Source organism: Gorilla gorilla, chromosome 10 (genome assembly GCF_029281585.2).
Source record: "Gorilla gorilla gorilla isolate KB3781 chromosome 10, NHGRI_mGorGor1-v2.1_pri, whole genome shotgun sequence".
Lineage (NCBI taxonomy): Eukaryota > Metazoa > Chordata > Mammalia > Primates > Hominidae > Gorilla > Gorilla gorilla.
The window spans coordinates 70,290,299-70,317,893 of NC_073234.2; the positions used below are offsets into that span (position 1 = coordinate 70,290,299).

Below are 27,595 nucleotides of genomic sequence, written 5' to 3' on the forward strand. Positions count from 1 at the left end.
ACAGACATCCGTTGAGCAAACGAACATGTATTTACCATTTTCTCTTCTGAGCTTTGCAACAGCTCTGTGAGCATGGGGCAGGGTGGCAGGGCACATATTCTGCATTTTGCAGATGAGGAAATTGAGGCTTGAAGAGAATAAGACTGTGCCCAAGATGACACCATGAGTTTTAGAATTGAGATTCAACCCCACGTCTCCTGAGAGCAAATCCAGGACTCTGTCCCCAGATCCCACAGACTGGGCTGGGCCTGATCCTCTACTCTGTGTTTTTAATAGATACTATTTCTTCAAAGTGCCATTTAATCTCCATTGGCACCTCCACCAGGTGGAAGAGCCAGGTGGAAGGACACCATCTGGGCTACAGCAAACAGAATGGGAGTGGCTATCATGCAGATTTCTTCAATTCCGTGATGCACACATTTTTCTCTCACATTTTAACATCTCTAAAATTGGGATGTATCTTATGACTGATGGTATTTTATAATTGTACTTGGCAGTAGTTTTTCTTAGTGGTACAAAAAACAATAGTGTATCTTACCACTGATGATATCTTAGATTCAATGAAATCCTAGAATAGGTTTTAAAATGATCTGTGGGTATAGGTTATCTGTGGCTCACACAACCTCCATGACCAGTGAGGGATTTCCTGAGTTTAGGTCAATAAAATTGTGTAAAGTGAGGGTTTGCAGCCAAATATCCTGCATGGAATTCTTTTTGCCCCCTTCAGCATGCCTGGAAGGCTTGGGTGAGGGTCCCAACTTTGCATAACTAGCGGTGTGACCTAAACATAGTCCCTTAACCTCTCCGGACCTCAGCTTCTTCATCTCTTAAATAAGGGAGTTGTATTAGACCAGTGGTTCCCAACCTGTAACTACTGGGAACCCCTTTGATTACTTTTCCCCAGGATCTAATGTTTTGAGAGCCTCCACCCCCTCCCAGTCCTTAGGCTTAGCTGTAAGGAATGAGAGGGTTTCATTCCTTTGGAAGACCTGCTTGGGACATGGTCATCTCTTTAGAAAACAAGCTTTTCTCTGGACAGGAAAATTAACACTGCTCACTGTTGGATGGGTCACCAGAGGGGGTCACGGGAGGGCAGAAGTCAGCAGCCTGGGTTCTAGTTCTGACTGTGCCCCTGACTAACCACATGATTGTGGGACAGATATGCAGCCCCTCTAAGCCTCAGTTTCTTCATCTGTAAACTGGTGGCACTGGATGGGACCATATCTGAGGTCCCTTCCATATGGTTAAACTGTCCCTGCTGGTACCAGAGGTCAAGCTTCTGTCAAAGAACCTCTGGCAAGATGGTTCTGAATTAATGGCTCATGGCTGTCACTCAAGCCGCCTGGAAACTGCCTAAGTCAGCAGAAAGCAGCAGAAGAGGCAGGAAGAGGGACTTGATGGAGTGGGGAGAGATCTGACCCCAGTGAACTATTCAACAACCATTGGCATACAGTTGATTCAACAGTATTTGGCTCTTTACAGAATCTAGCGTGGTTTTCCATGAGGGTAATAACTACATTTTTCTTTTTTCCTCGCTCTGTCGCCTAGTCTGGAGTACAGTGGTGCGATCTTGGCTAACTGCAACCTCCACCTCCCAGGTTCAAGCAATTCTCCCACCTTAGCCTTCTGAGTAGCTGGGATTACAGGCGTGCACCACCACGCCTGGCTAATTTTTGTATCCTTAGTAGAAATGGGGTTTCATCAAGTTGGTCAGGCTGGTCTTGAACTCTTGACCTAAGGTGATCCACCTGCCTCAGCCTCCCAAAGTGCTGGGATTACAGGTGTGAGCCAGCGCGCCTGGGCAATAACTACATTTTTCAAAGCCATAGCCTGTGGCCGACTAGCCAGCAAGCCCTGCAGAGGGTGAAGCCAGGCGACAAGGATGCAAGCTGGCCAGGAGGGGCAGAGCAGGTCACCCCTGTTGTGTAATTTTAGGAACTTTATATTCATAGGAAAGAAACATGATGGGGTGAAGCATTAACCTGAGTGGCTGCACATGCCTGAGGGGCTGAGAGAAATAAGGCAGCAGACCTGGAGGAAAGCAGGCAGAGGGTATAAAAGTAATTGTAGGCATTTTTCTTTGTCTCGCTACCGTAGGGCTTCTGCAACGAAGGAAGGAAAGGGATGGGGCAGGAGCCAGGAACACTTGAATCCCAATAAGGAAGGATCCTCTGCGGAGGGGAGTTCTCCACCCTCAGTGAGGAGGAGCCCATGGCTCAGGATGTGGGAAATGCACAGGGTGACGGGAAGTGTACAGGGTGATAGTAGACTTTGTGTTTACTGGCCACCTGCTACATGCCAAGCCCCACACTGGACTGAAAAGCCTCTGGGTTGGACAGGAGCTCACCCATGGGAACCACACTCATCATCTGTGCTCCTCCTCCCTGCTCAGTCTCATACATGGCGCCGCGCCATCACCCACCCACCCACCCACCCACAGACACCACAGGGTCACTATAGGCTCCTCCTTCTCTCAACGACAACCATGTGCCAATTCCCCTCTGCCCTCAAACCTGTCTCCATCTCCCCGCCACACTGTCCACCTCGGTTCCCCACCACAGTTGGCTCCCGGCTCCTGGCTCCTGTTCCGCCCACAGGCTGATCCCCCAAGGCACCCCCGGCTGAGAAGTCCCCACCAGCTCCCATGCCCCGGGCACCAAGCCCAAAAACTCTTTTGCATGGCCTCGGTGCTCTTACTGTCTGGCCTTAACCTGACTTTTTGGCATCATCTTCTGGTACTTTCTTCCCCCCACACCTCGGTTTTTTTTTTTTTTTTGAGACAGAGTCTCACTCGGTCACCCAGGCTGGAGCACAGTGGCGCGATCTCGGCTCACTGCAACCTCTGCCTCCCAGGTTCAAGCGATTCGCCTGCCTCAGTCTCCTGAGTAGCTAGGATTACAGGCACGCGCCACCACGCCTGGCTAATTTTTGTATTTTTTTTCCTGGGTTTTAATCACTTTGAACTAAGTAGTTGCTTCTTCTTGAAAACAGTGTGGTTACCTAGTAACTCAGGCACTATTAGCAGAGTGGTAAACAGCGTGAACTCCAGGGCGTGGCGCGGTGTCCGAGTCCAAGCCTTCTGTTTACTGGCTGTGTGGATTTGCATAAGCAACACAGCCTCTGTGGGCCTCAGGGAGGCTCTCTCTTTTTCCTGCCCACCTTTCACGCATTGTTCTCTCTGCCCTTTCTCTTCCGTTGAACTCCTACACACCCTCTAAGGCCCATTTTGAGATTTTGAGTGTGGCACCTGCTCTGTCCTGGGCAGGTGAGTTCATCCCTCTCCTGCATGCCTGTGGTGCTGCTCACCTCACAGCAGCCCTCGACACTTGGGGCAGGGGAAAGTCCCCTCAGTCCCCTCAGAACGCAGCCCAGCACACGGCCTGGTACCCGGGAGCTGCCCCAGTGAGTGTGAGACTCAGTGGATGAGGCTCTGTAGAGGGCTGTGGAAATGGCATCTGCTCCCCTACCTGCCTCTGTCTGCCGAGCTCCTGGGGCAACAGCTAGTGTTTCTCTTTCCTGCTTTATGGCTGTTTTGATTTTTAAAGGGGCAGTCCACAAAGTCCCAGCAGTCCCAGAGAGGAATAGGCTTTTTCTCTGGGTCATTAAGAAGAGGCTCCTGGAAAGGCTGGGGTTGCGCCCTTGGTATCTTAAGATACTGATGCTTGGTTACTCTCATTCTTTCTTTCAATCAATACCCACTGTGCACCTGCTACAATGATGCCACGCTCTTGGGCCATCATGGGGCCCACGCCTGACACTGCCACTGCCCCTGCCCCTGCCCCGGGATCACTTGTAGGACACTGGGTTGAAAGACCTGACTTAGTAACCACCAGAGTGACTTCTGCTATGACGGAGAAGTGAATGGGTCTAATTTGGGGAGCAAACACAGCATGGGAGCTCAGGGAGAGGACTGGGAGACCAGGTCTGAACAAGACTCAGTTTCTTTTACAGAATGGCTTCCCATTCCCACATCAGAAGAGTCAGCTGAACCTTAGGCTGCAGCCCCGAGAGAGCACAGCTGAGCCCTATACCCACATGCAGGCAGGGTGGACGGCACCCCAGTCCCACGCCCAAAATGCCGAGCTCTCCAGGAGGGCACACGAAAGCGTGCATCAGGTGCTGCTGCTCACCCTCCTCATGAATGACCTTCTCTGAGTGCCAGGCATGCATTTCTCCCCAGCTCTGCCCATGCTCCTGCTGCCTTGGTTTATGGAATCTTCAAGGATAGGCTTGTTATGCTAAGGGCTATTTCCCACTTTGAGGCATCCTTGTTTTTGGCTTTCTGGCTTTAAAGAGCCCTTGATAAAATAAATCAGAACACTACCTCCTCTGCTGTCTTCCCCAGTCCCATCTACCCCTATAACAAGAGCAAAATCTCATGAGTCTTACTGAGGGGTGGAGCTGGGAGGGAACATGAGATCACCTGTTCATCTTCCAAACCCAGCTCAGAGCCCAGAGGAAACCTTCCTTGGAGCTGTCCCTGCCCCCCTCTCCCAGCAAATCATTCTGTCCTCTGTACCAACTCCAGGTCTTGCACGTTTCCATAATTACACTCATACTCTATTTATTTTATTGGTTACCTTGTGTGCCTCCTCTTTTAGCCTCTTGATTAAACTTCGTTCATCTTAATATCCCTAGCAGAGGGCTACACATGTAAGGAAGGAAGGAAGGAAGGAAGGAGGGAGGGAGGGAGGGAGGGAAGGAAGGAAGGAAAGAAGGGAGGGAGGGAGGGAGGCAGGACAGGAGGATGGAAGGAAGCAAGGGAGGAAGGGAGGGAGGGAGGGAGGGATTGATTGATTTCAACCCCTTTTATATTCTGGATGGACAAACCAAGGCCTAGAGAGAAGTGGCTTTTCCATAGTCACACAAGAAAGCCAAAGGAAGCATGGAGAGCAGAAATTAGGAATCCTAATGCTCAGTTTAGTGCCCATTTAACCGATTGGGCTGCTGACCCACAATGAAGCTGCTTGGCCCGGGAAGCAAGTCATTGGTGTCTGGGCTACAGCAGGCCTAGAGTCCTGAGCTACAGCAGAGCAGCTAGAAGGGGTTATCCCAGGCTTCATCCTGACTTGTCTCACCTGCCATGGCACTGTGCAGACCAAATGCACATCCCCTCGACTGTGACCCTGTCTCCCAGCAGATCCTGACAGCACAGAGGGGCAGAAGACCATGGGGTGGGGGGGGGCGGTCCCAGGCCATTCAGCAACTAAAAAAGGGGTGCAGCAGAAAAGCCATCACCTGTTCTTTCTTAGATGGCAAGCCTGGAAGGTGGGCAGCAGCCACGTTCAGTGGGATGTTGATGTATGAAGAGAAGGGCTTTGAGACTCGGCAGAAGGTGCTTCCCTCCCACGGCCTCCCTGACTCCTGAAGTGATGCTCTCAAGTCATCTCACTCCCCTGCTGGGGCTCAAGTCCTCCGTGTTCTCTGCCACCTGTCTTAGCCCCATGTATCCCTGGTCCCCGGGGAAATACCAAGGCCTCAGCTAATGCTCAAGGGCAGGACACAGCTTCTGGAGCAGAGGCAGCCTCTCCACGCAAGGGAGCAGCTGCTTCCTCAGTGCTCCCCATAGCCTGACAGGGTGTCTGGGGGGCTAGAAAAGTTTTGATTATTAACACAGCCAAGCAGCTGAATAAAATAATAAGTTAGAGAACACCATTGCAGGGGCGATGGGCACCATAGGGAGCCATGGAAGAGAACGGAGGGGAAAGAAACATCTCCTGGGTGGCCACAGAGGAAACCCTGACCACATTTTCTTTTACGGTCCCAAAGGAGGCATGAAAGCGTCAGCGTTTTTGGTTCCTTCCCTGCTCTGTAGGATCATCCAATCGACATCAGCTTAACTGAAATTCTAGGTGGCAGGGGCCAGGGGGAGGTGGGAGTGAGGGACAGGGTGATGGGGAAGGATTGCCACCTGAAGTCTGCCCTCGTTCAGGTGGAGGTGAAGATGGCTCTGAATTTTTCAAACTTTGGAATGTGACCCATTAGGGTTGTGATATAAGTTTAGTGGGTTGAAAGCTGCACTAAAAACGAAAAGAAGGAAAGAATCAAAATAGAAAAAAATATCTGAGTGCATCACACACCATAAGCGTAAAGCTTACTTTGGTGAACAATGTTCCACGTAACTGTTCCTTATGCTTCAGTGTATATCTTACACGGGACAAGATCCCAAAAGTCTTAAAGCCAGCGCTATTGGAGACTGAGGCTGAACCTTGGTCTCTTGTTTACAATGAAGAGCTCCACCATCCACCATCCACATGTCCCAGATGCCTTTTTAGGTTAAGGACCCAATCTTGACAATTTCACCTTATAAATCCCTTCACTCTCTGCAAATATTTAGATCCCCATTGACACTCCCACAATGTAAGTCACCACCGTCTCCTGCCCTGATCAAAGCAAAGTCTAGAGGGAATGTCAACAGAGGCTGTTCCTGGGGTGGCCAGTGGTTTGGGTTGAACTGGGTCCCCCAAAAGATACGTCGAAATCCTTACCCTTGGTACCTGTGAATGTGGCCTTATTTGGAAATATGATATTCACAGATGTAATCAAGTTAAGATGAGGTCATTAGGGTGGGCCCTAATCTAATATGACTGGTGTCCTTGTAAGAAGAAAACATCATGTGAAGACAGAGACACACAGGGACAACAGTGTGTGATGACAGAGGCCTTGGAGACTATAGTGATGCAGCCACAAGCCAAGGAGTGCCAAGAATCAGCAGCCACAACCAGAAGCTGGGACAAGGCGAGGAAAGATTCTATCCAAGTCTCATAGGGAGCTTGGCCCTGTGACACCTTGATTTTTGACTTTTAGCCTCCAGAACTGTGAGAGAATAAATTTTTGTTGTTTGAAGCCATCCAGTTTATGGCATTTTGAAATGAACTTAATGAGATAAGAACAATTTTTATTTTATGATACTTTTTAATATTTTAGAGGTTATCTGTAGTGGATACATAAGACTTTTATAATCAGGAAATAAATAGTTATTCTTAAAAAGAAATGCTTACTTAGCAAGAATCCTAATCATCCTATTGGATTTGTCTCTCAGAATGGAAACCATCTCTACCACACAGTTTACTATCCATATCAACACAGCTTTATTATTGCACCATCTTCATCATCACAACTTCACTATTGCAGGAAACTCTTGCCCAGGAAGATAAAAGTGACAAATTATTTTATTATTCCTTTCAGGAACTTTGCAAACAACATTTAAACAAATAGCAGATCGCACAACTTTTTAACAGATAGCATCTAATGACTGGTTTATTCTCCAAGACTCTTCAAAACTCTTGCCTTGCCATGTCTACCCATCCTAAACTCTCACATCATGGTCCTTCCCAATCTTAAGCAAGCCCCTGCAAGAAAGACCCTGAAAACTCAGACATGTCCCCCACTTTTGCATTTGCCTTTCTGAGATGCTTCTAAGACTCTGTCAAGTGTCTTCTCCCTTACCATGGTAGCAGGAAGCCCAGCTATGCCTTATCATGGGTTGATTTGGTGGTATTTTCAGGCATTTGACATCTAATATATTCAAAATACTGCATTTATTGAATGCAACCCCAACAGGCTAGAAATTATCATTGAATTGCAGCTGGGGAAGCAGATTTCTTGAAGTTAGGTAAGTTGCCCAAGGCTCCACCATTAGTAGTCAGCAGAGCATGGGTACAGCTGCCTGCAAAGCCTGTACTCTTGTCACTCTTCTACCTTCTCAAATTTAGTGAGACTGTAATAACAAATATATATATTCCAGTGTCTATTTTTGGGAACTGATGGTATTCTGCTCCCAATTACCCAGATGATTGCTTCAAGTGAACAGACTACACTCCTCTGGAAGACCTCACCCAGGCAGGCTCCTGAGGAGAGTTGCCATAGAGATTATTTTCATCACAGGCAGCAGTAGTCGGAGCCTCCAGGACTTCTGTTTCTCTGCCCTGGGCCTGGAGGATGTTAACCATGAAAGGTGAATGGATTTCAGTGGAAAACAAGTTATTATTTCAGGCAGTCACATTTTCCAAAAGGCGCTGGTGCAACAAGTTAGTGGGGAAGAAAGAACTGGACCCTTTGTACAGCAGGGCTAGAACACAAAGCCTATTGTTATGTTTGTGCCTCTATTCAGATGCCATGTGGTACGAACTCCATGCCAACCTGCAGACCCAATTCTTTTCTTCCTTCTCAGTAGCAAATGTACATATTTGCTTTAAAGTGGGAAGAATTCACCCATGGTTGATCGTTGATCTTTGATTTGGAAGATATCAACCTCAAAGTGGTGACACAAAAAAACAAAAGGTGGCTTGACTCATTCAGTGCTCGGGGAAGAGGATGTGTGTGCAGAATACACTCACCCAGAAGAAGAAGTTGAAGACAAAGAGTAAATACTTCAAGTAGATGATCAGCCAGTCGTCCTGCTCAGTCTTATAGTGGGCCATGGCTGCTGGGCCTGCAGAGAAGACACATATGCTGGGCTGGGGAATCACCGAGAACCACCTTGTCCTTCCCAGAGCCAGAGCATCTTGGCAAGGTTCCCTTCAAAGTGCTCATTAACCTATCTGCCGGGGGCTTTGAGGCTCTGCATGTGCAGCATGGAGCAAAGATGTGGGAATTGCTAAGGACACCAAATAGAGGTGAATTGGGGCAGAATCTTCCAGACCTTTAGATGTCAGTTTTGTCCTCTTGACAAAGGTCTAACCTACAAGTCTCCCACAGACTTTGCGCTGGTCTTACTATGTTCTTAATCTCTTTTCCTGTCTCACCAGGGTTGCAGGACACAAGTTTACCTGTCCTACACACACACACACACACACACTCAGCATCACTACTTTGCATAGGAAACTTGCACTCTGCATCATTTGAACAGGACTCTGCATCCACAGGTGTGGCCTGAGCCCCAGAGCAGAGCACCTGTGTTGGAAAGGGCCCCAGTGATCACCCAGTCCACCCCACCTGGCCGCTGCAGCTTGACTTTTCAGATGAGGAAGCAGGCCCAGACAGGCCTGGTGGTTTGGCAGGAAGAAGCACAAGAGCCTCTGGAGTCTGACTCCCTGGGTTCACACCCTGATCTGTCACAAGATGTGTGATACTTTGGGCAAGTTACATGACCTCCCATCCCTCAGCATTCTCATCTGTAAATGGGGATAATAATGACACATATATCATAGGGTTGTTTTGAAGATTAAATGAAATAATCTATGTGAAGTGTTTAACATAGTCCTTGGCATGTAATAAGTGTTCAATGTTAGCTATTATTACATGTCAAAGAACTGGGGCTAGAGCCTAAGACTCTAGTCCTAAAACTCCCGTCTTTACCCCAGCACCATGCTGTCCCTTGCTCTGATGCCCACTGATGGACTCTCTGGGAAGTATGACATCAATGGTGGTGATACAGGCAGAGAGGGCCTACTGTGCCTGGTAATCCTGCTTGCTTCTCAGTCTGAACCTCAGAAAGTCTGAAACCTTTGTAGTTTCCTCTTCTCCTCGAGCTGCATGTGCCCCTGGGCACCTGCACACCCACACTCACAGAGTAGTTGCTCTTTAAGAAATTACCCCCATTTTGGGAACCTCTTTTTATTTCAGAACCATAAGCAATGAGGCATGGCTTATGCTTATTCAGGCAGACAATCAGCCAGTCGTCCTGTTCAGTCTTATAACGGACCATGGCTGCTGGGCCTGCAGAGAAGACACACATGCTGAGCCAGGGGAATTTAGCATTTCCATCTCTTCCTCCATTATTTCCAACCCCCAGCTGGACCATCCTTTCATCCTATTCTTGCCTCCTGGGCTGGTGCTTGACCACGCCCCAATTATTTCCTCTGAGCCACTGTTCTGCCTCTTATTTCAAGCTCATGGGCTCACTGAGACAGGAAGAAAGGAAGAGGGAAAAGACAATGTGGCTGACGTATTTGTGATTTCTATTTGCAGACGTTGAAGAAGGTAATTTAAGACTGCTAGTCTTCTCGTTAAGAAAACACAAAACTCATTTTTCTCCAATTCAGTTTTCGAGATAGGGTGGTGGAATAAATACAGAAGGAGAAAAAAAGGAAGCCTGTAAGAAATGTCCATGGGTGGGGTCGGCCAGGGGATCTAATGGGAGCGATTTCACGGCCATTATGCAGTCAGTCCTGACAAGAGACCAGGTGCAGCGTCTCCTGGGCCACCGCAGGCCCTTAGCAAGTGGCAGAGTTTGTGGGGCCTGGCCACTCCTGTCTGCAGTCTCTCTCCCCTCCCAGGCAGGGCCACTGGACTTCTGCCCCAGAACTTTCTCTCTACTTGCAGCAAAGGGGCCTGATTCACTCACTCAAACCACAGAGTCGGGGCCCTGCCCTCTAAAGGAAAATTGTATTTTTTAAAAAGAACTTCAGGCAGAAGACAAGGCTTAAGGAAAAGAAACCATTCTAATGGTAAAATTTCAGTCATTAGTGGTGGGGAAAATAGAACCACAAAATGTCAGGGTCAGGGGAAACCTTTGGGCTCACTTAATTCAATCTTCTGCAGAAAGAATGAGGAATTTTACATATTTAAGATGCATATTTAAAAATGACTTTTCTAAGGTCACATGGCTAATCTGTAGTTGAGTTTCCTATTCTCCACCGTTCAGTGCTCCTTTCCCCTAACACCATATTTGGGGCCCAGGGTGGCAGAGGCTCCAAAGAAGTGTCAGTACCAGGCTGCAGCCAGATGACTGGATCTGAAAGCTAGCTTGGCCATTTTACTGGCTGTGTGACCTTGGGCAAGTTATGTAGCTAGTATTTATGGAACACTTACTATGTGCCAGGTACAGAACTAAGTGCTTTACACTCATTATTTCGGTCCATCTTCCCAATACCCCTATGAAATAGGGTTATTCCCATTTCATAATATAATCGAGGTTTAGACAGGTTAAATAATTCATCCAAAGTCACATAGCAAGTACATGACAAAGCCAGAGCTGAATAAAGAATCTCTGCCTCTGGGCTCAAGCTTTTACCCACTGTGCAATACTCACAGGACCAGATACCAGGGCAAAGGAGGAAGGGGAGCGCCCAGAGACTGCTGGTTCCCCTAATATTTGTTAGAATATTTGTTAGAATAGAACTTCTCAATTTTAGTTAGATACTTAGTCACCTGGAACAGACAACATTTCCCAGCCTCCTGTCCTGCTAGGTATAGCCAGGATTCACTGCTGGCCAGGAAATGGTATATAAGAAGTGGTATAAGCAACTTCTTACAAGGATCATTTTTTGATATATGTTTCACACACATTTGAAAAGAATGAGAATCCTGTCATTATAGGGTACAGAATTCTGTATGTGTCAGTTAGATCAAATTTGTTAATTGTACTTTTCACGTCTTCTATATCCTTACTGATATGTTCTATTGGCTATTGAAAAAGGTATATTACAGACTCCCACTATGATTGTGAATTTATTTATCCCTCACTTAATACTGTTAATTTTTGCTTCATATATTTTGTAGATATTTTATAGGTTGTAAAGAAATTTGGAGTTGTGATATCATTCTGGTAGATCAAATTCTTAATCATTAATAAATGCCATTCTTTATCTCTAATAATCAGAGGTATCCTCAATGTGTGTGTGTAGGGGATGTCTCTCTTCTCCCTTTCTTTTGGTTGGTGGGAATGCTGATGTTATGGCTGGAGCTCAAGCAGCCATCCTGGGCCATGAGCTAGAAACCATGGGTTGAAAAGGGGAGGTCAATAAGTTCAAGGAGTCTGGGTGTCAGATGATTTTAGAGCTGCCATACCATCCCTGAGCTGCTTACCTGCAAACTGAGTTTACATGAGAGAAAGACAAACTTGTAGTTTCTTTCAGCTACATGTTTGAATATGCTATTGCTCACAGCTAACATCACCCTGGTACAGCAGAGGAAGCAGTGGGTACTAAGGGGTGTGAGAGCATCCCATGCTGAGGCACAGCAGGTCTCACACAGCAAGACCAGAGACAATGCCGTGTGGTGGTGGCCAAGCAATTCTGACTGTACAACTGCCCCCGCTAACTTATTGATAAATATTATTCACGTACTATTGTCAATCTATATTGCAGATATTCAAATTTAATTCTGCATTGTTTAAAGGAAAAAATAATTAGGGATACAGATTCTAGTAAGTCCTCTCTGCACCCCAGTGTACTGTCTGTCTCCACTTTGGAGGCCACTGGTACAGAGTATGAGTGGAGGGAGTGACAGCTGAAGGATATGCAGGGGGTCAAGTCAAGAGCGACCTTACATGCCAAGCTCAGGGACTAGGATTCACATCCTGAAGGTGATGCCAACCCCAGGATGGTGATGCTTAAGTCCAAGAAAGAGAAGGGGGTGGGGGGAATGGAGAGTAGGGGACAGATGCCTGAACAGCATACAGAGGAGATCCCATCAGGCAGGCAGTGTGTGTAAGAGGCAGGGGAGGAAAGATTCTGAGGAGGAGCCCTGCTGTCTAAAAAGAGAGCCACTGGAGGAAGAAGCAACCAGGCAGCAAAATGATGTGTGAGGGGGAGGGTAGAAGGAGAACCAGGGGAGTGCAGGGTCCTGGAAGCCAGGGAAGACAGGGTGGCCTACAGTGCCACATGCTGTCAAGAGGTCTCAGTCAAATGAGGACTAGCAAGGGCTCACTTTCATCTGTGGAGGACAGGTGGAGGGTTAGGGGTGCCCCATGAGGTGGGAGGAAATGAGACCTGGAGGTGGATATTTTCAAATGACAAGGCCAGGAGGGAAGCAGCTAGGAGGCCTGGGAAAGGAAGCTGATATGGTTTGGCTGTGTCCCCACTCAAATCTCAACTTGAATTGTATCTCCCAGAACTCCCATGTGCTGTGGGAGGGACCCAGGGGGAGGTAATTGAATCATGGGGGCCAGTCTTTCACATACTATTCTCATGTACTATTCTCATGATAGTGAATAAGTCTCACGAGATCTGATGGGTTTATCATGAGTTTCTGCTTTTGCATCTTTCTCATTTTCTCTTGCTGCCACCATGTAAGAAGTGCCTTTTGCCTCCCACCATGATTCTGAGGCCTCCCCAGCCATGTGGAACTGTAAGTCCAATTAAACCTCTTTTTCCTCCCAGTCTCAGGTACGTCTTTATCAGCAGTGTGAAAATGGACTAATATAGTAAATTAGTACCAGTAGAGTGGGATGTTGCTGAAAAGATACCAGAAAATGTGAAAGCAACTTTGGAACTGGGTAACAGGCAGAGGTTGGAACAGTTTGGAGAGCTCAGAAGACAGGAAAATGTGGGAAAGTTTGAAACTTCCTAGAGATTTGTTGAATGGCTTTGACCAAAATGCTGATGGTGATATGAACAATAAGGTCCAGGCTGAGGTGGTCTCAGATGGAGATGAGGAACTTGTTGGGAACTGAAGCAAAGGTGACTCTTGTATGTTTTACCAAAGAGACTGCCAGCATTTTGTCCCTGCCCTAGAGATTTGTGAAACCTTGAACTTGAGAGAGATGATTTAGGGTATCTGGTGGAAGAAATTTCTAAGCAGCAAAGCATTCAAGAGATGACTTGGGTGCTATTAAAGGCATTCAGTTTCATAAGGGAAGCAGAGCATAAGAGTTTGGGAAATTTGCAGCCTGACAATGCAGTAGAAAACTTCATTTTCTGAGGAGAAATCCAAGCCAGCTGCAGAAATTTGCATAAGTAATGAGGAGCCAAATGTTAATCCCCAAGACAATGGGGAAAATATCTCCAGGGCATGTCAGAGGTCTTCATGGCAGCCCCTCCCATCACAGGCCCAGAAGTCAAGAAGGAAAAAGTGGTTTTGTGGGACGAGTCCAGGGTCCCTCTGCTGTGTGCAGCCTAGGGACTTGGTGCCCTGTGTTCCAGCTGCTCCAGCTGTAACTAAAGGGGGCCAACATAAAGCTCGGGCTGTGGCTTCAGAGGGTGGAAGCCCCAAGCCTTGGCAGCTTCCACGTGGTGTTGAGCCTGTGGGTGCACAGAAGTCAAGAACTGAGGTTTGGGAACCTCTGCCTAGATTTCAGAAGACACATGGAAACACCTAGATGCCCAGGCAAAAGTTTGCTGCAGGGGCGGGGCCCTCATGGAGAACCTCTGCTAGGGCAGTGTGGAAGGGAAATGTGGGGTTAGAGCCCCCACACAGAGTCCCTACTGGGGTACTGCCTAGTGGAGCTGTGAGGAGGGGGCCACTGTCCTCCAGACCCCAGAATGGTAGATCCACCAACAGCTTGCACCATGCGCCTGGAAAAGCTGCAGACACTCAGTGCCAGCCTGTGAAAGCAGCTGTACCCTGCAAAGCCATAGGAGCAGAGCTGCCTAAGACCATGGGAACCCACCTCTTACATCAACATGACCTGGATGTGAGAGCTGGAGTCAAAGGAGATCATTTTGGAGCTTTAAAATTTGACTGCCCCACTGGATTTTGGACTTGCATGGGCCCTGTAACCCCTTTGTTTTGGCCAATTTCTCCCATTTGGAATGGCTGTATTTACCCAATACCTGTACCACCATTGTACCTAGGAAGTAACTAGCTCACTTTTGATTTTACAGGCTCATAGGCGGAAGGGACTTGCCTTGTCTCAGATGAGACTTTGGATTCTGGACCTTTGGGTTAATGCTGAAATAAGACTTTGGGGGATGGATGGGAAGGCATGATTGGTTTCGAAATGTGAGGACATGAGATTTGGAGGGGCTAGGGGCAGAATGATAAGGTTTGGCTGTGTCCTCACCCAAATCTCAACTTGAATTATATCTCCCAGAATTCCCATATGTTGTGGAAGGGACCCAGGGGGAGGTAATTGAATCATGGGACCAGTCTTTCGCTTACTATTCTCGTGACAGTGAATAAGTCTCATGAGATCTGATGGGTTTATCGGGGTTTCTGTTCTTGCTTCTCTCTCATTTTCTTTTGCCACCACCATGTAGGAAGTGCCTTTTGCCTCCTGCCATGATTCTGAGGCCTCCTCAGCCATGTGGAACTGTAAGTCCAATTAAACCTCTTTTTCTTCCCAGTCTCAGGTATGTCATTATCAGCAGCATGAAAATGGACTAATACAGAAGCACTTTTGTGTTGTAAGGAAGGGAGGCTGGAGCATGCCTGGTGCACTGGGAAAGGCTCCAAAACCCACTTAGCTCTGCTGCCTCAAGGGAAAGGGGACAGGGCTGAAGGAGGAGCTACTATTTCTAGCAACCACTTCCAGCCCTCCTCCTGGCTGTCCTAATGGACTCCCCTGTCTAGGACCTTGTTGTACCCCATAATTTTTCTTTGCCTAGAGAGTGACACACGAGATGGGCATGGTAATGGCTGCAGTAGCCCCTGGACAGAAGCAAACATATGCCACTTGATGTGGGCTTATCTGCCCCCGCCAGTGAACGGAGGGACCTGGGCTTTGGATAATCCCCTGAAATTGTTTTCACTGAGCTTTGGGGAGTGTCTTCTGATTTCTGGGAAGCAGACGGGCCTTCCTAAGTAGGTTATTTCTGTTCACAGGAATTGGGCTTCTTGAACCAATGGGAGGAGGTGTCCCTAAGGGGCAAAAGCCAGACAGTAGGGGGCAGGCAAGGCAGAGACTCCCACCTGGGGGTGGTAATCAACACTGGACACAGAATCACGGACAGTCCCAGGAGGACAAAGGAGAGGGACCGTACCCCCAGACCCCCCACCTCCGTGAAGCTGGTCTTTTCTTTGACCTCTGAAAGGCCCTGCTGCATCCTTGCTCCGGGCTTTCATTCACACTGTGATCTGAATCAGAAACACCTGCTCCTCTCTGTCTGTCTGAATGCTCCAGGGCTCAGAGGAATCCCATCCTCTCTGAAGGTGGCTGTCCCCACCTTCCCAGATCCCCAGAGCAGCACCCGGTGCCCAGGAACCACAGCAAGTGATCTGGGTCCTTTTCAGTACCATATTTACTTAGCAGGCTGATGGAGTTTGATTGGGTAACCTTCTGAGCCTGTTGGCTTGAGCTGGGGCAGCTGAACCACACAATGCAGTCAGGACCCTTTCTCTGGGTCTGCCCTTCTTTGCTGCCTGTGCTTGGTAAGGCATGTTACTGTCTTCTCAGGGTGTTTGTTTTCCCAGCTATCAGTAGAATGGTTCTCCTGAGCAAGTCTCAGAATTATCTGGAGGGCTTGTTAAAACACAAATTGCTGGGTCTACCCCCAAAGTTTCTGATTCATTAGGTTTAGGGTGAGACACTGGAGAATTTGCTCTCAGAAGGGTGACTAATGATCCCCATTTGCCCAGGACAGGGGGATTTCTTGGAATATGGTAGTGCTGTTCAGTGTTAAACCAGGATGGCTGGCCACTGCTCCCAGATGCTGCTTGTCTCGGAACCACACTTTGAATCAATTTTCTTCAAGGCCCCTTCCAGTTCTGAAAGTTCAGGACCCTGCAGTATAAGTATCCTTCACATCTGAAACAAACTAACTGAGCGGGGCGGAGCACAAGGCTGGCCCTGTCCTCTCATGCAAACTCACATTTAGGACACAGTTCCTGTTGAAATGTCAAGGATTTCCCAGATATCCTCGTAATGGGCCTCAGCAGGCCTTCTTCCAGGCTGAGGTTCTGACTGCAGAACAAAGCTGGGATTCAGGGGGAGCCAGCAGGCCCTGGGGGCCGTTAATTTCATAGGCAGGACCCATGCCATACGACATCTCAGAAAAGCAACCGCAGATGCCTTGATGGTGAGGTGATGGATTTTGGCAACTTTCTTCAGGGCCGGATATGTAATGTCATGGGCTGTGAGACTTGGGGATCATTGTGTCTTCGGCTGCATCCCCTCTTCCCTAAGTGAATGAGGCTCAAGCACCGAGAAGACAAGGGACATGTAGAAAGGGCCCAGCTGGCTGGCCAGATGTGCTGGGAGTCCTAGTGAACAGGGCAAGGCTCCATCCAGGGCCAGCGACCAGGAGCAGAGGGACCACAACTGTTGGCTGAGGGGCAGAGCTGAGTCCTTTAATGGTGATGGGTGGCAGAGAGTTGGGGAGTGCTTGGGAGCTGATTTTTATAAATCAGACATAAATACAAGGCATTTTCAGGCCCTGGGCCAGCTGCATCCTTTACACACTCAAACATGTATGGAGTCCCCAGCAGGTGCCAGGCCTGGTACTTAGAACCACTGGACTTACTCCTTCAGGAGCTGACAGAAGCCATGGAGGATGGGCCACAGGCATATAAACAACTTCCAGACACTGGGAAGCGCTTTCAAGATGCTGGCCTGTGTTGATAATGGGAACACACAGGGAGGGGTGTTCATTCTGCCAGACGGGGGTGGTGGGGGCAGGGGGATGGCAAAAGGAAGTGGCATTTAATCTGGTCCTTGAGGACAGGCAGGGTTTCTGAGGGCAGAAAAGAAGGAGGGGCTGCCCAGTCAGAGGTGGCAGTGTGAGCAAAGGCCTGGGGGAATGGCTGGGCAGCATGGGCCAGTGCAACAGGAAGCACTGGGAAGTCAGGTTCAGGTTAGGGCCTGGAACAGTCTGGTTGGCCTCACTTAGTTGTGACTTTCCTCCCTTTCTCCACATCCTCTACTCTTAGGATCCTATCAGCTTTTTAGCAAAAGCTCCCATTAGCAAAAGCTCAGGTTGGGGGACTCTGACTCTCTATTCCCTAAGAGGGGAGCACCTCATACTCAGGGAGCACCCCATACTCAGGGAAGGGCTTCTGGGGAACTTGGTGCTTCTAAAATAAAAACAAAGCTGGCATATTTCACTTTAAATAATGTCTTCCAGGTTCAACCATATTGTCACAAGCAACAGGATTTCCTTCTTTTAAAAGATCAAACAGTCTTCCATTGTGTATATATACACATTCTCTTTATCCATTCATCTGTTGATGGACACTTAGGTTGATTCCATATCTTGGCTATTGTGAACAGTGCTGACACGGACATGGGAGTGCAGATATCTCTTTCACATACTGACTTCACTTCCTTTGGATATAGACACAGAAGTGGCTTATGTTAAGCGAAATAAGCCAGGCACAGGAAGACAAATAACATAAGATCTTACTCACACGTGAAATCTAAAATTGTTGATCCCATAGAAATAGAATGGTGGTTCCTAGGGGCTGGGGGATTGTGAGGGGGATTAGGGAGATGATGGTCAAAGGGTACAGAATTTTTAGACAAGAGGAATAAGTTCAAGAGATCCATTGTACAACATGATAACTATAGTTAATAATATATTGTATTCCTGAAAAATACTAAGAGAGTGAATGTTACATGCTCTCACCACAAAATGATAATTATATGAAGTACTACCTTTGTTATTTAGACTTAGTCATTCCACAATGTATATATGCTTCAAAAATCATGTTGTACATGGTAAATACATACAGTTTTATCTGTCATTTAAAAAAAAAAGAAAACTCTCCACAAAACTAGTGTGTTTGCTATGGGGGTAAGCTAGACCCCACTCCCCACCGCTTCAGTTAAATAAGTGCCAGTTTCTACCTCTGAGTTCTTGGCCAACAAGAGGTCATGTCTGCTCGATGGCCAAAGACAGCTGGAAAGGAAAAAACAGTCTAAATGGTTTAATTTATAACTTAATTTGGCCTCTAATGAAACTTGGTTACAGCCCCTGCATGGTGGATTTCCCCACCCCATGCCAACCGCCTTGTCCTTCTGTGCCCGTTTCCCTCTTATTTAATTTTCACTTTCCTGCTCCATTCCCGATGAGTGGACACTGTGACTGTCCATCTTCCTGAAGCAGTCATAGAAGTGAGACTTCCTCAGACTCTTGGAATGGGGCAGCTGGAAGGAGCCAAAAGGATCCCGAGCTCAGCTCCTTTGTGTGAGAATCAAGCAAGCTTGGTGGAGCTTGGGGTGGGGGAACAGGAGGTCACACTGTGGCCAAAGTCACACTGCAGATTAGTGGCAGGGCAGGATCTGGTTTCCTGTCTCCCAGGCCAGTGTTCTTTCCACGGCTACCAACAAGATTTTGATTGGTGGATACAGTAATTATAAACATAAACATTTACTAAATGCTAACTACATGCTAGGCAGCAAACCAAGTGATGCATGTGCATTAATTAATTTAATCCTAAAAATAATCCCATGATGGAATCATCATCCCTTTTTGTAGAGGAGAAAACTGAGGCACAGAACAGTAAGTGGAGACCCAGACACATGAGAGCAGATGTTTGAGACCCAGTAAGTGAGACCCAGACACGCAGAGCAGATGTTTGACTTTTCCTTGTGCAGATCTAGTTTGGGTTTCTTGTAGCTTCTTTTAGCTTGGTGGTCCCTGGTGGAAGCTAAGAATGAGGGGATCTGCCCTGGGCAGAGACCCCAGTCGGGGCTGTGGGAGGCAGCAGGGCCAGTGTTCTCCGACCCTTAAGGGAACCTGAGTCAGCAGTGCCATGATGGCCGTCACTGCAAATAAACCAACTGCTTGGAGAACCCTCTGGAGGGAATCACATCTTCTCCCTGGTCCTCTGTCTCCTTGACTGAGGCCAAGAGGTCCAGTGGCTGCCAGTGGCACAGTGAGGCACAGGCTGGGCTGGGGTTTCTGAGCAACTGCTGGCCTTTTCTATCACCATGTTCATTGTGTGCAGGTAAATGAATTCAGGCAACTCTTTTGGACCAAACTTAGGGTCAGATTGCTAACTACAGAGTCACGTGGATGGTGCAGTAGAACTCGAATTAAAACCCTAGCACTAAGAATTCTTTGTCTCTATGCCCTGAGAGACATGTTTTCCTAAGTACATGACTTTTGTACATGACTTTTTTTTTTTTTTTAACTTCATTTGCAAGTAACAAATTGCATTCCACGTCTTAGTCAGGACTCTGCTCCTATCATCAGGCAAGTGGTTTGGCTTGTCCTTGTTCTCCAGATGCAGACATACACACAGAGTCCCTGGATGGTTTGCTACATGTGTTTCTTTTTCTTTTTTGGTTATATTCCAATGCCACATGCATGCTATGTTTTTCCTAGATCATTTTTTCTTTTTTAAAAGCTGCAGTCTGACCTATGAAATGAGAACTTCAGTGCTTGTGACAAAAATCAGTGATGAAGCAAACAGAAAATAGCCACTAGTTGGCAGGTTTGAAGATCTGGGTGTGAGTACCAGCTGCTACCTACAGCAGTTTGACCCTGGACAAATCCTGTGACCTCCAGAGCCTCCCTTCCTCCTCTGTAAGATGGAGATGATGCTGGGCCGGCTTTGTCTCCCTTGCGTGGTGGCTGTGAGGACCAAATGGGATGGAGGATTTGTAAGAACAGTATGCACTTCAATTTTATGGCGTCAGTGCCAGACAAGGGTAAAGGAATGATTAGACCCAACTCTCTAAGAGCTTCCTGATGAAGGACAATGGGAAAAGATTGGGTAACCCTAAAAACACATCATCCAGAGCCCGAATCTGATGGCTGGGATGCAGTCTCAGCACCCCTGCCCCTCAGCCCACCGGCCTGCTAGTGTACTCTATTCTGATGGTTGTGAGGGAAGGCCCTGTTCCCAAGTGGCCATGAAAAATCTACTTGGAGAAAACCAAGACCTCAGTTTAACAAAGCAAATTGGCTCAGACAGGAAAGTCACTTAAAAGAAGTGGGAAGAAGGCAATGGCTACAGTGATAAGTGCTGTAGAGTGAGAGAAGCCCTTCATCTCTGTTTTCAACAAGATGGAAGCAAGGCGCAGCAAAAGGAGAACCCTTGGTGGGGTTGGAAGAGGTGCCCCCAGGCGGGACTGCAGCTGGGGTGCCCCGTGGGTGGGGTTCCAGGAGGCAGCACCAGCAGGGCCTCTGCCATCCCAGCAGGGCTAGTGAGGTCATCAAGTCCAGAAGGTGACAGCTGTCTTGGTGCTTGGGTCACCTCTACACATTCCTTCCCTTCTCAATAGGCCCCCAAACACTATTGTAACTTAAGGGGGGCTAGGCCTACACCCAGGGACCCGGGTTCTAGTCCCAGTTCTGTTTCTAACTTGCTCCTTGCCTTTGGGCCTCAGCTCTTCTCACCTATAAAACTGGAGTGACTACCCTCCTTACTGGGTTGGGTAAAAATGTGGCCTGATTCCAAGACTTACTGCTGGCACAGTAGTTTCGGACCATTTCTGCATCGCCCAAGGCTCTGTGTATTTTGTGTGCCTAGGAATAACCGTGGCTAGTGTTTATCATGTACCATGCATCAGGCATGGTACTAAGAGCAGTTGTCCTACAGTATATGCGGGGGATTGGTTCCAAGATCCCCAAGTATAGCAAAATCCATGCATACTCAAGGTTGGCAGTCGGTCCCGCAGAACCCTTGCATGTGAAAATCGGCCCTCTGTATATATGGGTTTTGCATCCTGCAAATACTGTATTTTTGATCTGTATTTGGTTAAAAAATACGCACATATAGGTGGACATACACAGTTTAAACACATGCTGTTCAAGGATCAGCTGTACCTTATAACAGCAGTCCCCAACCTTTTTGGCACCAGGGACTGGTTTCGTGCAAGACAATTTTTCCACGGATGGTGGAGGTAGGGGGAGGATGGTTTTGGGATGAAACTGTTCCACCTCTGATCATCAGGCATTAAATTCTCACAAGGAGTGTGCAACTGAGATCTCTCACATGTGAATTCATAATAGGGTTCTTGCTCCTATGAGAATCTAATGGCACCACTTATCTGACAGGTGGCGGAGCTCAGGCGGTAATGCTCGTTCACCTGCCACTCACCTCTTGCTGTGAGGCTGGTTCCTACTGGGGCATGATCTGGGGGTCAGGGACCCCTGCCTTGTAAGCATTATCTCTTTTAATCCTCACAACCCCATGAGGTAGGCATGCGCATTGTCCGCATGTTACAGAAAAGGAAAGGGAGACAGAGGTTTACACCTGCACATAATTATGTGGACATAATTATGAGCAGTGCTTCTATTCACTTAAAAAACATCCCAGGTTGGCTCTTTACCACCATGTTATGCTGCTTGTCAACAATATTGAATACTCCTGAAGCCTCCAAACCTGTCGGATTCCCTCCATACTCTATGTATTTCTCCATCCCACTTCCTGCTCTTACGTCCCAGGGTCAACAATCCCCATTAATGAAGCCTGAGGCATGCCCCTTAGCTATATTATCTGATAAAATATGAGTTGAGTTCTGGGCCCTGAACACCCAACAGAGTACCTGATGTATGGGTGTCGGATGCTGAATGAATGAATGAAGGAAAGAATGCACTAAGGAGCCATGTGAACACTCATGAACTCTTTGAGAATCACATAAATATTTCTCATCCCACTCAGGCTCTCACCTGGTTCCCCAAGAAACCTAAGTCAAAGGTATTGGAAAGGAGAGAAGTGAAACGCAGGCCACTGCTTCTATGGCATGCGCCTGTGGGAACGTGCAGGATGCATTTCTGTGTAGATGGCTTTAGTGCAGGCACCAGCCAGTTCTCCCAACAGGGCCCTGTGGGAGTCTTTCACAAGCCAGCCCAGGGATTTCCCCTGTCTTTTTCTCCCTGAGTTTTCTCTGCACTCTCCACAGTGTCTTCTCTTTTCTCTCGTTTTCCAATTTCAGCCTCAGATGAGAGACACAGACCTATGTCCATTGTACATCAAAGTAAAAAATCCTTTTGAAAATAATCCAAACAAGGCACCAATGTGAACAGGACAGTTCCATTGATGGGAAACACCTGAGGGCGTAATCGGGCCCTTCCTTAGAGGAGTGAGACCTCAGAAGAAACCCACAGCAGAAGGGGGCAGCTCTGACAGGGATTGAAAATGAATATGCAGTCTCCTCACTTCTCCTAACCCTTCGCCCTCTTTTTCTTGCCTTTGCTCCAGCCCTTAAAAACGGACCCACAGCAGAGGCCGGGAAAGCCCAGAGCCCCTAAAACCCACCACTAGTGTGATCTCAGTGTCGGCAAACACAAGTGGCTCCCTTCTCCTGCTGCAGAACTCAGAGTCACAAGTGGCAGAACTGTTAGAGATGGAGCGCGTGCATGTGGTTGAATTTGAAGGTAGATCATTACATAAACAAATGCCAGATCTGAGGAAGGCGCATCATCCTGTCTCTGTTTCAGAAACTGTGATTTCCTAGTTATGAAGACAGGTGTTTTACGGCCTCGAGAAACCACCTCTGGCCACTGGCACCTCTCCCAGACTCTGGTCAGTAGTAAAAAACCCAGCCCCCTGCAGCTTCAGCACAGTGGTTGGGCCCTCAACTGGCCCAGTTTTCTTACTTGTCTCAATAACTCAGTGAGGCAGGTGCCACTCCTTCTGGATTTTTTTTTTTTTTTGATGGAGTCTTGCTCTGTCGCCCAGGCTGGAGTGCAGTGATGCAATCTTGGCTCAATAGAACCTTCACCTCCCAGGTTCAAGCAATTCTTCTGCCTCAGCCTCATGAGTAGCTGGGACTACAGGCATGCACCACCATGCCCACCACACCTGGCTAATTTTTGTATTTTTAGTAGAGACAGCGTTCATCATGTTGGCCAGGCTGGTCTCGAACTCCTGGTGTCAAGTGATCCACCCACCTCAGCCTCCCAAAGTGCTGGGATTATAGGCGTGAGCCACCACAACCAGCCCGCTTCTGTTTTATAAACAAGGAGGCTGAGGCTCCTTTGGCAGACCTGGGAATCAAGCCCAGGTGTTGCTGATGCCAAAGTCAAAGTCTCTCAGGGTTGGGCTTTTAGTAGGCTTTGAGGAGGGAAGATAAGCTGTCCCTATCCAGAATTGATTTCTCTGTCTAGGCTTGGTCCTTGGAGCACTGAGATGCTTCCCGAGAAGCTGCTCAGAGCAAGGATGGAAGCTTCAGGGGTGACCCATTCAGGGTGAGCTCAGGATCTGTAAGGCAAAGAGCAGCAGCAACAGAAGGTCCAAGACCCCAGGGTGCTGGGGTTCCCCTGAGGGTGGGACATGGTTGAGACCCATGAGAATGGCTGCCCCTGGAATTGTGCAAGGCACAGTCTGTGCAGGTGTGCACAGCTGCCCTGCAAGTGCCCAGCTGCTCATTGGACAAGCAGCTTATCTTCTAGCTCTCATTTCTAGTAAACCAGCACCCCTTCTAACTACCCATCCTTCCCTGCCCAGCCTGGGTGCCTTCCTTCTGATGGGGTCAGCTGGGGAAATCCTGATGTTTGTTGGAAGTTACCAACCAGGGACTTGGCAGCACAGTATACAGTGGGTGAGCAGTTGAGGCAGGTGTCCAAGGGCTGGGCTGCTCATGTCCATTGAGGGTGGACAGACATTTGGGGGGCTGGTTCATCCAAAAAAAGACCCCCATGGATCTCTTTAAACAGACAAGCCGTAGTGATCTGTAGGTAGATATCTTTTCTTCCTTCTAGAGGATGGGATGTGGCATTAAACTTCCTTCAGTTTGATTCATAAGGGAGCCAAGACTACTAATGGTCTCCCAGAAGATTTTCTCCCCTTCTTCCATTAAAATGGAGCCATAGCTGGGTATGTGGCCACCTAACATGTGACTGCATTCCCCAACCCTTCTAGCAGCTAGCTCTGGCCATATAGTATTCTTGACAATGGATGAGTGGAAGTAGTACTCCACCCCTGGACCTTAAAATACTGCTCGTGCACATTGCCACAATCTTTCCCTTTCCAATCTTTCCCTTGCCATGGATGTGTCTGAAATCAGCTTCAACCATGCAGACAAGGACAGCACCTCAGAGCAGTGGTTCTCAAAATCAAGGGTACATTAGAATCACCTGGAGGGCTTTCAAAACTACAGTGCTCCCCTAATAGAGATTCTGAGTAAGTCTGGGGTGATGCCTGAGACTGCATTTCTAACAAGTTTCCAGGTGAGGCTGATGCTGTTGGTCTGGGGACCACACTTTGAGACCACGCACTGCCCTTGGGGATGGTAGACAAAAAGGGCAGGAACCTGGCTCCCTGCATGACTGTGTGGAGCAGAACAGCTTGCCTAGCCTGAACTGTTACATGAAAGAAAAAGAAGCTTCTTTGTTCTTTAAGCCACAGTCCTGTTGGGTTTCTGACACAGCAGCTCAGCCTCTGTTTTAATTGACTCCCATCCCTGGGGGTCAGAGTCTTTGTACAAATGTCCCTGCCCCACTGCCCCCTGCCGCCCCCCGCCAAAAGTACGCTTTAGCTCCACTTCTAGAAGCAACAAATTAGTCCTGTGTAAGACTAGTATAGTGAGCCAGGATACAATCTCAGCTGTTAAGATGCAACAGTTCAACCTAATGACCATGCATACTGTTTCTCAAGTCACATTTTCCTAGATCCTGTTTCCCTCTTAAGTTATTGCCAGATCTTTCTTCCTCTGAAGCTTCACTTCTTCATCCATTCATCCTGCACCCCACCACTGTCTGACCTCCTCCACCGCCCACTTATCCCAAAGTCACTTCCAATTGCCAGAGCCAAAGGCGGCTTTTCCTATCTCCTCCTGCTTCATCTCTGCTGAATTTGAAAAGTTGGTCACATCTTCTTTTGAAGCCTTCTCTCCCCACTGCTGGTTTCATGTTACCACTCTCATTGTATTCTTCTCCAAGTTTCCAATTTGCCTTGATCTGAACATCATGACCAAATCTCCAAAACTGTCCTTTCTTCCTTGGCCTCATCGACTCGTCCTCTTCCTGGTTTACACCTTTAAGGATGGCATTCCTTCCAGGGTGAGGTGGGGAACATTCTGTGCTTTGCCTCTTGTCTCCTCTTTGCTACCCCCATTCATGCCCAACTCCATCCACCTCCAACAAGCTGATGACTCTCAAAACCTGCTGGGCTCCAGGCTCATGCCCATGACCACAGGCTCCCTAATATCCAGCACGCCCAAAACTAAGTCAGTATCTTCCCACTGCAACCCATCCATCTTGTATTTCTAATCTCAGTAAGTGACACTCCATCCACCTATGCAGTGCTCACTCCTTTTTCTCAGCTTTATCACTTTCCCACCCCAACACTAAGCCATCCCCTTCTGCAGCTCTCCTCAATGAACATCTTGCAAACCCACCATTCCACTCTTCTCCCTGCTGCTGCCCTGCCTGAGGCTGCCCTCCTCATTTATCATTGTAGGGGTGTGTTTGGTGGTTCATGTATCTGTTTTCTCCCTTGAAATTAACCAGTTAATTATTAATTCATTGAACATCTGAGGCCTCAGTATGTGGCACACAATGTGCTAGGTGCTAGAGATTCCCAAAGAAAAAGAATGAAGAAAAGAGAATGAATGAAGCTGTCCCTGACCTCAAAGAGCTCACAGCTGGGAAGACAGACACATTAATATCACTGTAGCACAACGTATGCAGCTCAGGAAGAAAAATGTGTTCAGGAGTACTGAAGAGGGAGCTGTGGGCAAGGGTTTTGAAGGAAGAGCAGGAATTAAGCAAAGAAGGTGACAGAGAAGGTATGTGCCAGGCTCAAGATTTCAGGATTTTATTTTGTAAGCAATAGGGAACCACTGGATTTTCTGATCCAGGGAATGAGACTTAGAGTCACCCACCACTTATGAGGTTAAATTAAAGAAACCCAAATGGTTCAGCAGGTTATAAACCAGAGCTGGCATTAGGGAATAAGCATCCATTTAGATGAGTTCTAAAAATACACTCAGGAGCCTGGTTCTCTGCAGGGATAATTGGGCATGTGTTAATCGATTTCCTGTGATTCTGCAAGACCATGGCAGAGACCATGTCACCTAGGACAGTCAAGGGCTGTCTAGCCTGGCCTATGGTCAGTCCATGGCAGCTGACCCAGGCTGCCTAACTGCGCCAATGGACCCAGCTAGGGGAGTGGAGGAGGCTGCCGGTGACCCTAAGCCCATGCAGGAAAATCACTGCCTCTCGGCACTAAGAGCACAGGGTTTTAATTTTCACACAATGGGTCGCAAAAATACTTTTCCAAAAGAACAACGCTATATAATAGCACTTTAGGAGGCCGAGGTGGGTGGATCACCTGAGGTCAGGACTTCAAGACCAGCCTGGCCAACATGGTGAAACCCCGTCTCTACTAAAAATACAAAAACTAGCCGGGCATGTTGGTGGGTGCCTGTAATCCCAGCTACTCAGGAGGCTGAGGCAGGAGAATTGCTTGAACCAAGTAGGTGGAGGATGCAGTAAGCTGAGGTCACGCCATTGCACTCCAGCCTGGGCGACAAGAGTGAAACTCCATCTCCAAAAAAAAAAAACAAAAACAAAAAAACCCACAAAGCATTGGCTAACATACTCACTGCTCCCTTGAAGCCCAGCTTAATTTATAGTGAAGGGTACAGTCTACACTTTTTCCCACATTCAGAGAATGATTTCTGTGATAAGTTCCCCAGTCTTCTTGACTGAATGGATGTATGATTTCTGTGGAGAAGAGCCACTCTTTCTTCACCCCGTGGAGACATCTTGCATGAGGCCCTGTCTGGGTGGGAGCTGTTTGCTCACCTCTCCGTAGGGAAGACCGGTGCTTGGCACAAGGGGAATTTGGCTGGGGAGAGTGTGTGTTCTTGGATCACAGGAGAGGGGCAGGGGCTGAGGAAGTCCTTGCTTCCCATGATGACCAAAGAAAGGGGAATTGCCAAAGTGATGCAAGGGACATCTGCTGACAGCTGTGTTGTGTTTATAAAGGCAATGGCACACAGATGGGGGTGGGGACAGGCAGAGGCCTAGGTTTCAGGGGGCAGAGTTCTTAGATTCAGGAGGTCCCTCTCTACTTGCCAGCATCTCAGGAAAGTCAATGACCCTCTCTGTGACTCAGTGTCTTTACCTGTATACTGAGAAAGTTATTGTAGCAG

The 27,595-nt window shown here is 47.9% G+C and overlaps 1 protein-coding gene across 3 annotated transcripts in view; it reads right to left on the reverse strand.

Annotated features, from left to right (window-relative positions):
- TSPAN11 (tetraspanin 11) overlaps positions 1-27,595 on the reverse strand; it is a 70,019-nt gene that overhangs the window by 34,095 nt on the left and 8,329 nt on the right. For all 3 annotated transcript variants that reach the window (XM_019039440.4, XM_063694072.1, XM_063694073.1), the window contains exon 2: positions 8,340-8,434. In XM_019039440.4, coding sequence (XP_018894985.3) covers positions 8,340-8,423 — 84 coding nt within the window. In that variant the 5' untranslated portion in view covers positions 8,424-8,434. The remainder of the gene's footprint in view (positions 1-8,339; positions 8,435-27,595) is intronic.